The sequence below is a fragment of the Cucurbita pepo genome, chromosome LG06 (genome assembly GCF_002806865.2).
Source record: "Cucurbita pepo subsp. pepo cultivar mu-cu-16 chromosome LG06, ASM280686v2, whole genome shotgun sequence".
Classification (NCBI taxonomy): domain Eukaryota; kingdom Viridiplantae; phylum Streptophyta; class Magnoliopsida; order Cucurbitales; family Cucurbitaceae; genus Cucurbita; species Cucurbita pepo.
This window is the reverse complement of record NC_036643.1, coordinates 3,298,977-3,315,290: the sequence shown is the minus strand read 5'-3', so window position 1 is coordinate 3,315,290 and position 16,314 is coordinate 3,298,977. Positions and strand designations below refer to the sequence as shown.

At 40.2% G+C, this 16,314-nt stretch overlaps 4 protein-coding genes and 1 pseudogene across 11 annotated transcripts; 2 read left to right on the top strand and 3 right to left on the bottom strand.

The window, feature by feature from the left end:
- Window positions 1-1,143: 1,143 nt before the first annotated feature.
- On the top strand, window positions 1,144-2,694 carry LOC111797199 (annotated as a pseudogene).
- Window positions 2,695-5,234: 2,540 nt separating this feature from the next.
- On the top strand, window positions 5,235-6,840 carry LOC111797198 (zinc transporter 3-like). Its single transcript, XM_023680147.1, has one exon. It carries the CDS (start codon window positions 5,458-5,460, stop codon window positions 6,604-6,606), a length of 1,149 nt encoding a protein of 382 aa, XP_023535915.1. The 5' UTR covers window positions 5,235-5,457; the 3' UTR covers window positions 6,607-6,840.
- Window positions 6,841-7,117: 277 nt separating this feature from the next.
- On the bottom strand, window positions 7,118-9,335 carry LOC111797197 (anthocyanidin 3-O-glucosyltransferase 2-like). 2 transcript variants are annotated; one of them, XM_023680146.1, is made up of 2 exons: window positions 7,883-9,335; window positions 7,118-7,639 (listed from the first exon to the last, which is right to left on the bottom strand). In XM_023680146.1, exons 1-2 carry the CDS (start codon window positions 8,954-8,956, stop codon window positions 7,235-7,237), a joined length of 1,479 nt encoding a protein of 492 aa, XP_023535914.1. In that variant the 5' UTR covers window positions 8,957-9,335; the 3' UTR covers window positions 7,118-7,234. The 2 variants fall into 2 exon arrangements, with proteins under 2 accessions (XP_023535914.1, XP_023535913.1); XM_023680145.1 differs by having other exon boundaries at window positions 7,118-7,693; window positions 7,937-9,335.
- A 358-nt stretch (window positions 9,336-9,693) lies between these two features.
- LOC111797050 (anthocyanidin 3-O-glucosyltransferase 2-like) lies at window positions 9,694-12,030 on the bottom strand. 4 transcript variants are annotated; one of them, XM_023679922.1, is made up of 3 exons: window positions 11,830-12,030; window positions 9,886-11,443; window positions 9,694-9,837 (listed from the first exon to the last, which is right to left on the bottom strand). In XM_023679922.1, the coding sequence occupies exons 1-2, from the start codon at window positions 11,900-11,902 to the stop codon at window positions 9,888-9,890; spliced, it is 1,629 nt and encodes a 542-aa protein (XP_023535690.1). In that variant the 5' UTR covers window positions 11,903-12,030; the 3' UTR covers window positions 9,694-9,837; window positions 9,886-9,887. The 4 variants fall into 4 exon arrangements, with proteins under 4 accessions (XP_023535690.1, XP_023535689.1, XP_023535691.1 ...); XM_023679921.1 differs by having other exon boundaries at window positions 9,694-11,443; XM_023679923.1 differs by having other exon boundaries at window positions 9,694-11,393; window positions 11,830-11,939.
- LOC111797049 (pentatricopeptide repeat-containing protein At3g22150, chloroplastic) lies at window positions 11,909-15,316 on the bottom strand. 4 transcript variants are annotated; one of them, XR_002815470.1, is made up of 2 exons: window positions 12,172-15,316; window positions 11,909-12,026 (listed from the first exon to the last, which is right to left on the bottom strand). XR_002815470.1 is itself a non-coding variant. In XM_023679919.1 (2 exons), the coding sequence occupies exon 1, from the start codon at window positions 15,191-15,193 to the stop codon at window positions 12,740-12,742; it is 2,454 nt and encodes an 817-aa protein (XP_023535687.1). In that variant the 5' UTR covers window positions 15,194-15,316; the 3' UTR covers window positions 12,173-12,470; window positions 12,707-12,739. The 4 variants fall into 4 exon arrangements, 1 of the variants encoding a protein (XP_023535687.1); XR_002815469.1 differs by having other exon boundaries at window positions 11,918-12,026; window positions 12,186-15,316; XR_002815471.1 differs by having other exon boundaries at window positions 11,935-12,026; window positions 12,190-15,316.
- Window positions 15,317-16,314: the final 998 nt, after the last annotated feature.

Genomic DNA, 16,314 nt, shown 5'->3' with positions numbered 1-16,314 from the left:
TACCAATGTTGCTCTTATTCTTGGTGCTGCTTTGATGTCTTTACTTGCCATATGGGCTTGAAAACTCATACCAATCCTCCCACCCAAAATCATTTCAAGTACTGCTGGAACATACGACTTCAAGCATTCTAGTATTAGAATAAACAGCGTTTGACACGCTATAAGTCTTGTGTTGTTTGGTCTGCATTTAGAAAGCTTGATGTGAAGTGTAGAGTTGTTTGATATGAAGTTATGAAGTCTGTGTTTAATCTTATATATATACAATATAAATTTGTATATATACATATATTGTACTATACTATTCAAATTGCTATGTTTACTACTTCGATTTGAGTGTAGCTTCAAAGTTTGCTTGATCGTGAATGTGAATTTTAAATGATCCTTGTTATTTATCATCATGTGAAATACTTGAACCGTTTTTGTTTTTTTTTGTTAATTTGACTGAATAAATTTGTTGATATCATAAAATCTTACCTCGAGCAATCTCCTTCAGGAAACAGTACCAAAATCTGGAATGGAGAAGGAAGATGAGCCAACCAGGATTATCACGAGTCGGGGTCGAGCTAATCAACGATATGATAGGTTGGGGGCATGCACATTGAGGCGAAGAGTGTCATCTGTGATTATTTAACTGATTTTGATTAAATTTTTAATTAAGTTAAAGATTTATTAAAAAATATAGAAACTAAAACCGGTTTAGGGATTAGATATTAAAAATAAATATTGTAGACACTGTAAATATCAATGGAATGTTAAAGTAAATATCGTAGACAGCATATAAAATGTTAACTATATACTGTCATTTTAATAATGATGTTCTGATGTGATGTCATGTTAAGAATGAGAAACAGAGGTGAGATAAAAAATTTGAGAAATATAGGTGGAACTGTGAAAGTACCCGTTAGATTTAAAGTTGAATTTTTATTAATGTTTTAAATATAATACAAGCTATCAACTAATCTCTAAAAATAAGATAAAATATACTAATAATCCACTTTGATAATAAACATAAAATATACCAAATATATTATTAACAAATTCCTATACTTTCTTCACGTAAGAGAATGTAGGTCAATAACACCCAACTTGTATTTGTATTTTAGAGTGGTAGATGAATCACATCCAATTTGTCTTTAAGACAGAGAGTGTAGCTATGTGGCAATGGCGAATTGGAGCAATTTAGGAACCCAAAATGGCTGCGTTTCTTTCACTCAGTTTCGAAATTGCTCCGATTCACCTTGCAATGGCGGACTTCAAGCTTCACCGTCTTCTTCCCGCTTTTCTCTCTCTGTTTATTCTACTTATTCCTTCAGTGATTGCTGCAGGCTGCCAATGTCTTGAAGAAGAAGAAAAGGGAGGCGTTCGAAACAAAACCCTAGCCCTCAACTACGAAATCGTCGCCATAGCTTCCATTCTTCTCGCTGGAATCCTTGGGGGTGTTTATTCTCTTACTCGGGAGGGCATTTCCAGCGTTGAGTCCGGACAAGGATATTTTCTTTGTCGTTAAAGCCTTCGCGGCTGGTGTCATATTGGCCACCGGATTCATCCACGTCCTTCCTGAGGCCTACGAGAATCTGACGTCGCCGAAACTGAAACAGAATCCTTGGGCGAAGTTTCCGTTCACCGGCTTGGTGTCTATGGTGGCTGCCATTGCCACTTTGATGGTGGACGCCGGTGCCAGTTCTTATTTCACTCGACTGAATCTGAATAAGCCTCAGCCTGAGACGGACGGCGATGGAGAGATGCATCCTGCAGGTCACGCTCATGGCTCTGCCAAAGTCGTCGGATCATCCACGGACATTCTCCGGCACCGGGTGATCTCTCAGGTACTAGAGCTTGGAATTTTGGTACATTCAGTAATTATAGGGATTGGTATGGATGTTTCTGAAATTCCAAATCTAGTGATACCTAATATAAAATCTGTTGGAGCGGCCATCACTGTTCATCAGTTATTTGAAGGTATGGGCGTAGGAGGATGCATCCCCCAGCCAAAGTTGAAGACGAGGGCAGCGATGCTAATGGCAGTTTTCTTCTGCCTGACATCGCCAATTGGGATAGCAATAGGCATTGGAGTAACCAACAGCTACGCCTAAGATAGCCCAAAAGCACTCAGTTGAGGGGATTTTGAATGCAGCCTCCGCTGGTATCTTACTACACATGGCTCTTGTGGATCTTGTTGCTGCTGATTTTATGAGCCCTAGAATGCAGAGCAATGCAAAGTTTCAATTCTTTGCCAATGTTGCTCTTATTCTTGGAGCTGCTTTGATGTATTTACTTGCCATATGGGCTTGAAAATTCATACCAATCTTCCCACCCAAAATCATTTCAAGTATTTGTCACAACATATGACTTCAAGGATTCAAGTATTAATATAAAGGGCATTTGAAGTGCTATATGTCTTGTGTAATACTCCAAGCTCACTGCTAGCAGATATTGTCTTCTTTGGAGATTTTTCGAGATGCGGCATCTCACAATTCACATCCTTCACGGCCCAGCGTCCTCGCTGACACTCGTTCCCTTCTCAAATCAATGTAAGATCTCACAAATTGTGTTGTTAAGTCTGCACTTATGTTATAAAGTCAGGATGTATATTTACGTTTATAGTGTACTACCCAATTCAAATTATTGTTTTTACTAGTTTTCTCATAACTTTAAAATATCATAAATTTTAACAATCCTGCAAGCATTTCATCATTGCAATATTCACAAATGAAACACATTCTTGTTCTTATCATCTTTATAGCTAAACTTTGATTTGAGTGTAGCTTCAAAGTTTGCTTGTGTGTTTGATTTTGAATGTGAATGTTAAATGATCTTTGTTATTTATCATCATATGAAATACTTGACCGAATTCATTAGCCACATCGATCATGGTTGTACAGAACATGTCAATGACAAACCCAGCTAGCTGGGGTGAGAAAAGACTTGTCTCAGAGCCAACCAAGTTGGCGACACCCTCTCTGACATAAGCTTTGTAGCTTTCAACTAGCACAATGAAGTCCTTTTTACTTTCTTCTAGAAGGGACGATGAATTGTATAGATTTGCCTATGAAAGACACAGAAAGTGAGTCGATACATTCAGCAACCTTGAGATCGTAGGGCAGCTTCATGACGAGCACTGTGACAGAGAGACGGGATCTCGAGTGACGAGAACATTGGCCATTTCTACTGTGGAAGCAAGGTGACCTATTCGTGAGGCAGGTATGAAAACTGTTAGGTGAACACGACTTTGAGCATATGCTCTTATGGCTTTTCTTTGGGCTTACCTAAAAAGCCTCATACCAATGGAGATAGTATTCCTTGGTTATAAATCCATGATCATTCCCTAATTTAGCCGATGTGAGATTTTCATCCAACACCTCCTCTCGAACAAAGTACGCCTTCCCTTAATCGAAGCTGGACTCATTTTTTTTATTCTTTTGGAGTTTTCAAACAAAGTACACCCTTTGTTTGATACTTTAGTCACTTTTTGACTGTTTTCGAGGCTCACAATACTTTGTTCGACATTTGAGGATTCTAATGGCATGACTCTGATACTATGTTAGATGAACACGACTCTCCACAATGGTATGATATTGTTCACTTTGAGCATAAGCTATCATGGCTTTGCTTTGGGCTTCCCCAAAAGGTCTCGTACCAAAGAACATAGTATTTCTTGATTATAAACCGACGATCATTCCCTAAATTTTTATTTTTTATTTTTATTTTTTAAATGGCAAGCTCGAGATCGTGCCATGTGTCGTTCATGTGATTAAGTAAGCGTATGTGAGGCAGGTTTGTCTATTAAGTAATAAATAATGTGTACTGTCTTCCCAAATTGGGATACCAAATTGCTAAATATGAGGGGAAAAGAAAAGAAGCAAGGGCTTATGCTTTATTCTAATTGCTTCTAGCTTGCTATATCTGCTCTTCCATTGGTGACCATCAAATACCTGTTGCTTATTTCTATCCATATAGCGTTTACACCTAACAACACTTAACATTCTATTCAAAATAGTTATTCCGTTCATATTTCCAGTGTCAATATATAGCGTCTACCGCTAACACACGACTAACAACCATTAATATTTATAGTGTTCATTGATATTTACAGCGTTAACATTCAATAAATCAACATATTTTGGATAAATACTATATTAAAATTTATTGGTTCTTTAGTTTTAGTTTCTCTATTTTTTAATAAATATTAAATTTAATCAAAATTGGTTAAATAATTACAGTTATTTTATTGTTCAATTATGTGTAGTTTATTACTAAACGTAAAATTTAAAATTCCTAATTTACTGTTTTGTCCCTTCTATCATCTCTTCTTTCCAAACGTAGGGACTAAAGTCCAAGTAACCGCGAGGGCAAAGTTGGAAAGTAGAAAAATTACAGAACGTCCACATTCCAAAAATTTTTAGTCCAACGACGCTTCGGGCAGTTATGTACTTTGATGTCGACATGATTTCTCCACTTTTTTTAATTTTTTTTTAAATGGCAAGCTCGAGATCGTGCCGTGCCATGTGTTCGTTCATGTGATCAAGTAAGCTTATGTGAGTCAGGTTTGTCTATTAAGTAACAAATAATGTGTACTGTCTTCCCAAATTGGGATACCAAATTGCTAAATATGAGGGGAAAAGAAAAGAAGCAAGGGCTTATGCTTTATTCTAATTGCTTCTAGCTTGCTATATCTGCTCTTCCATTGGTGACCATCAAATACGTGCTGGTTACTTCTATCGATATAGCGTTTACAGCTAACAACTTAACATTCTATTGATATAGCGTCGGCGTTGGGATTGGCGGTGGAGATCACGTTAGACCATCGGAAGAAGATTGAAGGTGACAAGCCTAGAATAGTGACGGGGAGGAGATTGAGACTTATTGGATCAAAAACTATTCTTGAATGAGGTATTCAAATCAAGGGATGGATCGAAAAAAAAAAAATTTATTGGTTCTACCACCTATTTTTTATGAACGAGAATGAATTTTTTTATTCAAAGATCAGGAAAAAAAAAAGGGTCCAGGCCCTCCCGAGAATGATTTGAAAGATCCAAAATAAAAAATAGCTAACATTCCATTCATATTTACCTTTACAGCTTTAACATTGAATAAATCAACATTTTTATTATATCTTAGAAAAATCATTAAATACTGTATTAAAATTTATTTGTTCATTTAAATATAGGTTTAGTTTTAGTTTCTCTATTTTTAATAAATATTAAATTTAATCAAAATTGGTTAAATAAATACAGTTATTTTATTGTTCAATTATGTGTAATTTACTATTAAACATAAAATTTAAAATTCCTAATTTACTCTTTTCTCCCTTCTATCATCTCTTCTTTCCAAATGTAGGGACTAAAGTCCAAGTAACCGCGAGGGCAAAGTTGGAAAGTAAAAAAATAACAGAACGTCCACATTCGAAAAATCTAAAGGCTAACGACGCTTCGGGCGGTTATTTACTTTGATGTCGACATGATTTCTCCACTGCCAATTTGTTTTCGAATTGCAGTCTTTAAAATCCCAAAATGTCTGCGTTTCTTTCACTCAGTTTCGAAATTGCTCCGATTCACCATTGCAATGGCGGACTTCAAGCTTCACCGTCTTCTTCCCGCTTTTCTCGTTCTGTTTCTTCTACTTGTTCCTTCTGTGATTGCTGCAGGCTGCCAATGTCCTGAACAAGAAGAAGAAGAAGACGGAGGCGTTCGAAACAAAACCCTAGCCCTCAAATACAAAATCGTCGCCATAGCTACGATTCTTCTCGCTGGAATCCTTGGGGTGTTTATTCCCTTACTCGGGAGGGCATTGCCGGCCTTGAGTCCGGACAAGGATATTTTCTTTGTCGTTAAAGCCTTCGCGGCTGGTGTCATATTGGCCACCGGATTCATCCACGTCCTTCCTGATGCCTACGAGAATCTGACGTCGCCGAAACTGAAACAGAATCCTTGGGCGAAGTTTCCGTTCACCGGCTTGGTGTCTATGGTGGCTGCCATTGCCACTTTGATGGTGGACGCCGGTGCCAGTTCTTATTTCACTCGACTGAATCTGAATAAGCCTCAGCCTGAGACGGACGGCGATGGAGAGATGCATCCTGCATGTCACGCTCATGCCTCTGCCAAAGTCGTCGGATCATCCACGGAGATTCTCCGGCACCGGGTGATCTCTCAGGTACTAGAGCTTGGAATTGTGGTACATTCGGTAATTATAGGGATTGGTATGGGTGTTTCTGAGACTCCAAGTACAATAAAACCTCTTGTGGCGGCCATCACTTTTCATCAGTTATTTGAAGGTATGGGCCTCGGAGGATGCATCGCCCAGGCAAAGCTCAGAACCAGGGCAGCGGTGATAATGGCAGTTTTCTTCTGCCTGACAACGCCAATTGGGATAGCAATAGGCATTGGAGTAACCAACAGCTACGACGAGGATAGCCCAAAAGCACTCATAGTTGAGGGGATTCTGAATGCAGCCTCCGCTGGTATCTTAATGTATATGGCTCTTGTGGACTTTCTGGCTGCTGATTTTATGAGCCTTAGAATGCAGAGCAATGCAAAGCTTCAATTCTTTGCCAATGTTGCTCTTATTCTTGGAGCTGCTTTGATGTCTTTACTTGCCATATGGGCTTGAAAACTCATACCAATCTTCCCACCCAAAATCACTTCAAGTACTTGTTAGAACATATGACTTCAAGCATTCTAGTAATAGAATAAACAGCATTCGACACGCTATAAGTCTTGTGTTGTTTAGTCTGCAATTTAGAGAGCTTGATGTGAAGTGTAGAGTTGTTTGATATGAAGTTATGAAGTCTGTGTTTATCTTATATATATATACAATATAAATTTGTATATATATATATATATATATATATAGTACTATACTATTCAAATTGTTATGTTTACTACTTCGCTTTGGGTGTAGCTTCAAAGTTTGCTTGATTGTGAATGTGAATTTTAAATGATCTTTTGTTATTTATCATCATGTGAAATACTTGAATAGTTTTTGTTTTTCTTTGTTAATTTGACTGAATAAAGTTGTTGATATCAAAAAATCTTACCTCGAGCAATCTCCTTCAGGAAACAGAACCAAAATTTGGAATGGAGAAGGAAGACGAGCTAACCAAGAGTATCACAAGTCGGGGTTGAGCTAATGAACGATATGATAGGTCGGGCGCATGCACATTGAGGGGAAGAGAGTCATCTGTGATGGAGGTACACAAAATCTATGTATATATTTTAAGCACATGAAACTGCATCCTTTAGTTTCCTCCTCCCGGCGAGTTGGCCAAGACGTTGTCTATAAATTTGCCTAATGAGATAAAGGAGGATCCACCTTCCTTCACACTTTTCCTACTCTCTTCACTTTTTTCTTTCACTCTCTTCTTTATCTCATTACTTTCTTCACCCATCAATGTCCTGATTCCATTCTTTATCTCTTCTGCACTCACCAATCTCGGCTTACCTTCACCAAAAGTAATTCTATACTCTAATGTGATCTCCACAGCCAATCCCAATTCCTTCACCATCTGAAAGGCGTTGAATTGTTGCTCGGCGTGCATAGGCCATGTCGCCATCGGCACTCCATGCCATACACTTTCTATAATTGAGTTCCAACCACAATGTGACACGAATCCTCCTATAGAGGGGTGTGCCAATAGCTCCACCTGTGACGTCCATCCGATCACTCTCCCAATATCTGCTGTTCTATCGAGAAATCCCTCCGGTAGGACTTCTTTGATGTCGGTGTAGTTTCTCGGCGCTTCGAACTTNTGAAAGGCGTTGAATTGTTGCTCGGCGTGCATAGGCCATGTCGCCATCGGCACTCCATGCCATACACTTTCTATAATTGAGTTCCAACCACAATGTGACACGAATCCTCCTATAGAGGGGTGTGCCAATAGCTCCACCTGTGACGTCCATCCGATCACTCTCCCAATATCTGCTGTTCTATCGAGAAATCCCTCCGGTAGGACTTCTTTGATGTCGGTGTAGTTTCTCGGCGCTTCGAACTTACCCTTTGGTGGGGGCTGCCTAAGGGACCATATGAAGCCAACCCCACTTTCCTCCAATGCATTTGCTATCTCCACCACCTGATCTTCATCAAAGCTCACCATGGTCCCAAAACACACGAGAATCACTGATGATGGAGGTTTACCATCAAGCCATTGTAATATTTCTTCATAATTTTCAGCCTCACTTGATCCAGCAACCCCTGTGTTTTTCAAATGCAAAATGGGTCCAACAAAGTATAGCGGTGGGAAGACTCTGCCATTACTCGATATGGACTCCATGGCATGAAATTCCATTTCCATAAATGTATTGATGAGAATCCCTTTGATTTCTGATCTAAATCTCTTAATATGGTTATGAAACCAAATGGCCTTGTCCTTGTTGGAGAAGAGACTAGGAATGAGTTTACTCGGAATGGGATTAGCAAAATTTGGCAAAGTAATGAACTCAGTATCCGAGTTCAGCAACTGTTCCACCACCTCATTGCTATCATTCTGGTCGTAAAGCTCTTGAAGATGAACACTAAAAGCCAGAAAGCTAGCGCTGCAGGTATAAAACACATAACAAGGAACCCCAAATTCATTAGCCACATCGATCATGGTTGTACAGAACATGTCAATGACAAACCCAGCTCGCTGAGGCGAGTCAAGACTTGTCTCAGAGCCAACCAAGTTGGCGACAGCCTCTCTGACATAAGCTTTGTAGCTTTCAACCAGCACAATGAAGTCCTTTTTACTTTCTTCTGGAAGGGACGGTTCAGGAAGGACGATGAATTGTATAGAATTGCCTGTGAAAGACATAGAAAGTGAGTCGATACATTCAGCAACTTTGAGATCGTAGGGCAGCTTCATGGCGAGCACTGTGACAGAGAGACTAGGATCTCGAGTGACAAGAACATTGGCCATTTCTACTGTGGAAGCAAGATGACCCATTCCTGGGGCAGGTATGAAAACCATCTCAAACTTCTTCATTGAGCTGAATTTACAGATTCACACAGAATTGTTGGGTGCTGGGAGATGGGAGGAAGAAGAAAAGTTTGGCGTTTGTGAAAGGGAATGGGATTGGCCAAAGATGAGTGAGTTGAATCGACCTTAGGATATGAATGTGATAAGATAAGATACGTGGCAACTGGTAATTCATAAACTGAGGTATCCTGCTTCAAGAGTGAGGAAAGTAGGATGAATGTAATGGAGGGTGGATCTTCCTTCATCTCATTAGGCCATTATTAGTTTATTTGATTTGGCTTTTATTGCTATGAACTATTTGATTGTGTTTTTGTACTGTCGCCCGAAAAACCGTTCACTAGCTAGCCGAACTAGAGGGAATCTATTAGGAGATATTGAAAAACCATGTCAGTTGATATAGCAATTTCGTTTCCAATGGTTTGAGTGCTTCAAAGCATCCTATTATCTATAATCGAAAACAAGTTGGAGAAGAATTTTTCTTTTCTTTTTTGTTTGTTTCCATGTCCCTCGTGTTGCCGAACAGTTTAGCAAGACTTAGAAATGTTCACAGGGGTCGGAAGCCCTTCTCATCCCCATTCTCACCTCCTACTTCAATCTATAATTCTCAATTTTTTTTTTTTTTTTTTTTTTTTTTGGTGAGATTCGTGTGAAGATTTTTTTTTTCTCATTTTTAATATTGTTTTTTTAGAAAAATTTAAAGAATAATTTCATCTTCCAATATAATTTTTATAAGAATATTACTATAAATTCAATAAAATGTCAATATTATAATATAGGATTCTAAACTTCATATATAGAGATGGAACATGATCGAGATGGAGATGAAAGAATATAATCCTCGTCCCCTACCCTGTTTAACTAACAAAGAGAAATTCCTTTCCGTTAGCCTTTAGCTACCCTGTTTAACTAACAAAGAGAAATCCCTTCCCGTTAACCTTTAGCATCTTCCTCGAGGCGAGGTAGCTAAAACGTCCTCGATAAACTTACCCATTGAAACATAAGAAGATCCACCTTCCATCACACATCTCCTACTCTCTTCACTCACGCCTTTCACTTTCTTCCTCACCTCACTATCCTCCTCCATTAACTTCCTAATCCCTTTCTCAATCTCCTCCCCACTCACTACTCTCGGCTCGTCACTTGCACCCTCCTTCCGATACTCCACCGTGATCTCCACCGCCAATCCCAACTCCACCACCATCTCATACGCATTGAATTGCTGCTCTGCATACATCGGCCATGTCGCCATCGGCACGCCATGCCACAAACTCTCCAACGTCGAGTTCCACCCACAATGCGACACGAACCCACCTGTCGCTGGATGCCCTAATATCTCCACTTGCGGCGCCCACCCGATCACCCTCCCAACCTCCGCCGTTCGATCCAGAAATCCCTCCGGTAAGATGTCTTTGAAGTCCGTATAATCAGTTGGGTCCTGAAACACTTCCTTTGGTGGCGGCTTCCGGAGCGTCCACACGAAGCGAACCCCACTTCGCTCAAGCCCTTCGGCGATCTCCTCCACCTGACCCTTCTCGAAGCTTCCCCTGCTTCCAAAGCACAAGAACACCACCGATGATGGTGGCTGATCATCCAGCCACTTTAACACATCGGCACGATCCGTTTTGTTGTTGTTCAAGTGTAAAATTGGGCCAATGGAATACAACGGCGGGAGATTCAAAGAGGAATCACTTGATAAAGAACACATCACATGGGATTCCAATTCCTCAAATGTATTGATGAGAATCCCTTTCATTTCAGTTCTTAATCTCTTGGTTTCTTCATAAATCCAAACCGCCCCTTTTTCCATAAAGAAGATTCCTGGAATGACTTTGCTAGGAATTGGGTGGATTAAACTCGATACTCTCAAATCAAAATCTGGGTTCTTGAATTGTGGATTCACTGCTTCATTACTGTTCTTTTGACGGTAAATTTCTTCAAGATGAAGACTAAAAGCAAGATAAGCAGCACTAGAAGTGTAATACACATAAGAAGGAACCCCAAGTTCTTTAGCCACATCCACCATGGTTGTAGTGAACATGTCCAAGACGAATCCAGCAAGGGGGTTTGTAAGTAGTGAGCTAACAGCTTCTTTGACATGGGGTTTGTAGCTGTCGAGGAGTACTTTCAGCAATAGATCTTTGCTATCTTTTGGGGCGGGTAATTCAGGAAGAACAATGAGGCGTAGGGATGGGTTGTTGGAAAGAGATTCAGAAAGGGATTGGATATATTCAGAAGCTTTGGAATCAAAGGGCATCTTCATGCCAAGCATTGTGATAGAGAGACGAGGGTCTCGAGTAACAAGAAGGGTGGCCATCTCCACTGTGGAAACGAGGTGACCCATCCCCGGCATGGGTATGAAAACCAGCTCAAACTTGTTCATTTTTTGAAGAGTCTTGCAGGGAGATGTGGGTGAAGTTTGGCTTGTTATATAACAGTTGGTGCTGGGAAAAGAAGAAGAAGAAGAAGATGTCATGCCTTTGCTGTAAGATAACTGGAAAACCAAGCGGACAAATGAAGATAGAAAATGAATGGTTTGAATTAAATATGAAATGATAAGATCAATGAAGAAGATGCAGAGTCTGCACGTGTGTGTTGGAAACTTCTATAAATAAACTATCCATTAGTTTTTATGGTTTAGCTATAAAATTATATAGTAACTTTTAAAAGAACAAAAAGTTTTGAAAAAAAGTTTAGCAGTTTTCAAACCACAAGATAAACTCGGGTGAGGTCTTAAGAATACTTCAAGATATAACAGTTTATCATCACGATAGGTGTCAAGTAAAAATGCAGTGATATATGCAACTGAGGCATTCTAACATACTCGTAAACTTAAACATGGTTCCTACATGATGTGATCAATTTAGTTAGACACTCACCATTTTGAAAGCGTTCAGGGAGGACGATAAAGCGTACAGATTTGCCCACAAAAGATACAGAAAGTGATTGGGCCATGTTGGTGTTGAAGGGTAGCTTGTGGGTGAGCCTTGCGACAGACAGACAAGTTCATCTTGAGTGACCAGAATATTGGCCAACTCAACCGTGGATGTAAGGTGACCCGTCCAAACTTGTTCATTTCCTAAAGAATGACAAACCAAAAGAGAAAATGAGATATGATCTTAACTGTGAGGATCCATCCAGTGGAGTGGTTCTAGTTTTATGTGCTTGGAGAAGAAGAGAGGTGATGACAAATGTTCAATAGAACTTGTGGAGCCAGTACTTACAGTGTAACACTTACTTACTCTAGTCCAGGGTGGATGAGAGGTGACCCAAACCAGAGAAAACACGACGTGTGAAGGCCCAGTCCAGCTTTGTTGCTAAGAGACAATGGAGAATTGTAATAGTCCGAGCCCACTGCTAGCAAATATTGTCCACTTTGGCCCGTTACGTATCGCCATCAGCCAAACGGTTTTAAAACGCGTCTGCTAGGGAGAGGTTTTCACACTCTTATAAAAAAAATACTTCGTTCCCCTCTCCAACCAATGTGGGATCTCATAAGAACACAGATAACTTCGTGCATTTGCTGAACTCGAAGGTAAGCAGAAAGATCAGTAATCTAGTTAGGCTAAGAAAACGCAGCAGTCAAACGAATGGCTTGAATAAGTTTTATCAGGCTATGAAGACACTGTTGAGAATTGTTGGGAGAGGAGTCCCACATCGGCTAATTACGAGGTTGATCATGGGTTCATAAGTAAAAAATACATCCCCATTGGTATGAGGCCTTTCGGGAAAATCAAAAGCAAAGCCATGACAGCTTACCTCGTGCATCTTCTCCTGAATATGGCCAATGTATCACTCATCAGTCTCCAGAAGACCACCGGCATAGGAGGTGAACTGTGGTTTATAACCAGCATGTTTCATCTCCATCAGTAATTCCTCCAACATGTTGTAAATCTGATCGGATTGTGGATGTTTCCTATCCTTGGAAGCAAAATGGTTCATATAACCAGCAATCTCAATCCAACTGCTTCCAGTTTCCTTTTTCAAACCTCTCTCCTTCATCTGTTTTCGAACGATATCGACGTTTTCCCAGTTTCTTTCCTCCGCATATATATTCGAAAGCAAAACGTGGTAACCTGTCTTCCCATTTCTTTTCTCCATTTCAAGCAACTTCTTGGCAACAACCTTTCCTAACTCAAATTGTTTATGAATCCTACAAGCAGCAAGAAGTGATCCCCAAATTTCCATTGCATTCCCTTGTTCCCCTAATCCTACGACGAACTCATAGGCTTCGTCCACTCTCCCGACCCTCCCCAGCATGTCTGCTACACAACAGAAGTGTTCAGTGGATGGTTGAATGTTATATACAGTTCTCATTGACTCAAAAATTTGAAGGCCTTCGTCGACCAAACCCGAATAACTACAGGCAGACAAGATTGCTACGAAGGTAACTGCATCAGGCCTAATACCAGATTTTTGCATTGTGTGGAACATAGAGAGAGCACTCTCACCCATCCCATGTTGACCATAACCCAATATCATGGTGGAATAAGTGACTATACTTCTCTCACTAGCTTTTCTAAAAACATTTTCAGCATTGGCGATCGACCCTGATTTGGAATACATGTCGATAAGAGCAGTTGCAACAAAGACGTTTTGGTCCAAGTCGTTACGGATGGAGAATCCATGGAGTTGCTTGCCCCAATCTATGTACCCTGATGGATTACAAGCAGGAAGAATCGAAGCTAGTGTCACAACATTAGGCGTTATCTTTTGGTCGAGCATCTGTCTAAGGACGAGAAAGGCCTGATGGACGAGGCCGTTTTGTGTATAGCCGGACATCATGGCATTCCAAGTAGCTTGATCTCTTTCATGACTATAGCTTTTCTCAAATACATTTTGAGCAGCCTCAATCAAACCAGATTTAGCATACATGTCTATAAGATAGCTATCCATTCCCTCAAATTGGATACCATTCCTAAGTAGATAGCCATGAGTTTGCTTACCAATATTGGGGTTTCTAAGATCTGAAGCTGCTGAAAGCAGAGCGGTAACAGCCACAGAATCGATCATCATACCTTGCTTCTGCATCTCATAGAAAAGCATTAATGCTTCATCGTTCAATCCATTTTGAACAAAAGCAGAGATCATTGTATTCCATGAAACAACATCCTTTTCAGGCATATAATCGAAAATTTTAAATGATACATCAGTTGAGTTGCACCTGGAGTACATGGCAATGAGGGCGTTCATTACACAAACTTGCGACACGGCTACATTCTTGACGACAAATGCGTGCAACTGTTCTGCTAATTCAAAGGTCTGCAAGTGTGAAACTGCTGCTATGGCTGAAAGAAGAGTTACTTCATCAAGAGCAGCATCTTCAGACTCCATAGCTTGAAGAAAGAGTTGAATTCCTTCAAAAGGACAATTGTTTTGAACATAGGCACTGATCATTGTATTCCAAACCTCCGTGTTTCTCTCCAAACAACTGTCGAAAACCTTCTTAGAACATTCGAGCCGACCGAGCTCAGCATACATAAAAATTGCAGAGCTCACAACATAAAGGTCGTTAACATATTCACTGCCGAACTTCACAAGCATTCCATGAACAACATTGGCTTTCTTTAAGTTCCTCAAACATGATAAGGCTGGAAACACATTAACGAAACTAACTGGGCTTGGCTTTATTCCAAGTTTCAACATCAGCCTAAATTGTTTCACAGCTTCAGCATACCTCTCCGTTCTAACATACCAAGCAATAAGGGTATTCCAAGCAACGACAGTTCTCTTACGCATTGTATCAAACACCTTGCGTACCAAATCATTCCCCGAATGACCAGGAGCCATTTTACCATCTGGGGTAGTGCTCAAACACATAGAATACATATTCAAAAGGGAATTATGCACAATTCTACTAGGATTCATCAAACATCGAAGAAAATGAGCATGTACGGCCTTACCAACCACGAGATTGCGAGTATCGGCACAGGCCTTGAGAATAGAAGAGTAAGTGTAGGAATCGCACTTAACTTCTGGAGAAGACGATTTCATATTGCTGTAGAAGAGAAGGGCTTCATCGGGGAAGTTGTTGCAGACCAATCCAATGATGATTGTGTTCCAAAGAACGGTGGAAGGGCGAGGAAGAGTGTCGAAGAGTTGGCGGGCAAGATGGAGCTGACCTTCTTGGCATAGTCTGCTGAGGCGGTAACGAATAGTTGGGATTTTAGGGTTGGTTGAATGGTTATGAAGGGGGGGATTAGAAGGTAATGGGGAGAAAGAAAGAAGGGTTGCAGAGGACGCCATGGATGAGCTTCAGAGCTTCTACAATGGCATTCCACCACAGTGAACAGTGGATAGAGAGATCTACAGAATGTCTGAACAATATTTTGTTTATCCGATAATTTTATTTTGTGGGATTTTTGCCGAATTTTCTATTTCCATTCCAATTAGATATCTCAGTGATCTCTCATTTTGACATCAATTTCTACGTCTATGGTGATGAAAGTCCCACGACCAGACTAATTTAGAGAATGATCATGAGTTTATATCAAAGAATATTATCTCCATTAAATGAAGCCTTTTGGGGAGAAGCCCAGAGTAAAGTTTTGTACACAAAGTAGACAATCCTCGTAATACGGAGAGTCGTAATTTCTAACCTGGTATCAGAGTTATGCCTTAAATTTAACAAGTCGTAATTTGTAACATGATATCAGAGTCACACTGGTATCAGTTAAATTTAGCAAGTCGTAATTTGTAACATGATATCAGAGTCACACCTGGTATCAGAGTTATGCCTTAAATTTAGCAAGTCGTAATTTGTAACATGATATCAGAGTCACACTCTAAATTTAGTCACGTCAATAGAATCCTCAAATGTAGAACAAAGGACTCCAGGACTCCAATAGGAGTCGAGGCTCTTCGAATGCACAGTAAAAAATGACTAAGATAGTCGAGCCTCAATTAAGGGGAGGTGTTGGCGGGACAGGAATCGAAGTGGGGGACCTATCTACCGCTTGTGTATATCTCCTGTAAAATATGCTCGCACAGACATAAACTACATGGCCTACAACCCGCATCGGTGTGGCTTGGAAATTCTGACTTAAGCATTCACGAGCACACTAGTAGGCTCACATAAATGGGTTCTCCCTTATTTTTGGGATGCTAAACTTGGGTGGAAGCTGAGATGGTCTCAAACCCAAAACAAATTATTTACATCAATTCAAAATCTTATGTCATAGTTCAGATCACTTCAAAACACCTTTTAAAACTTTCAGCAACAAAAAGAGGACATTAACAACCGCAGCGACAAGAAAACAAGAGGAAAGCAAGAGAGAGCTGCTGGGAGCATGGGTATCAATATAGAGAGAGGTGGGGGTGGGGTTTGTGTTGAAGACCACGAAACTCGTGTACGTGGTGCACGAGTA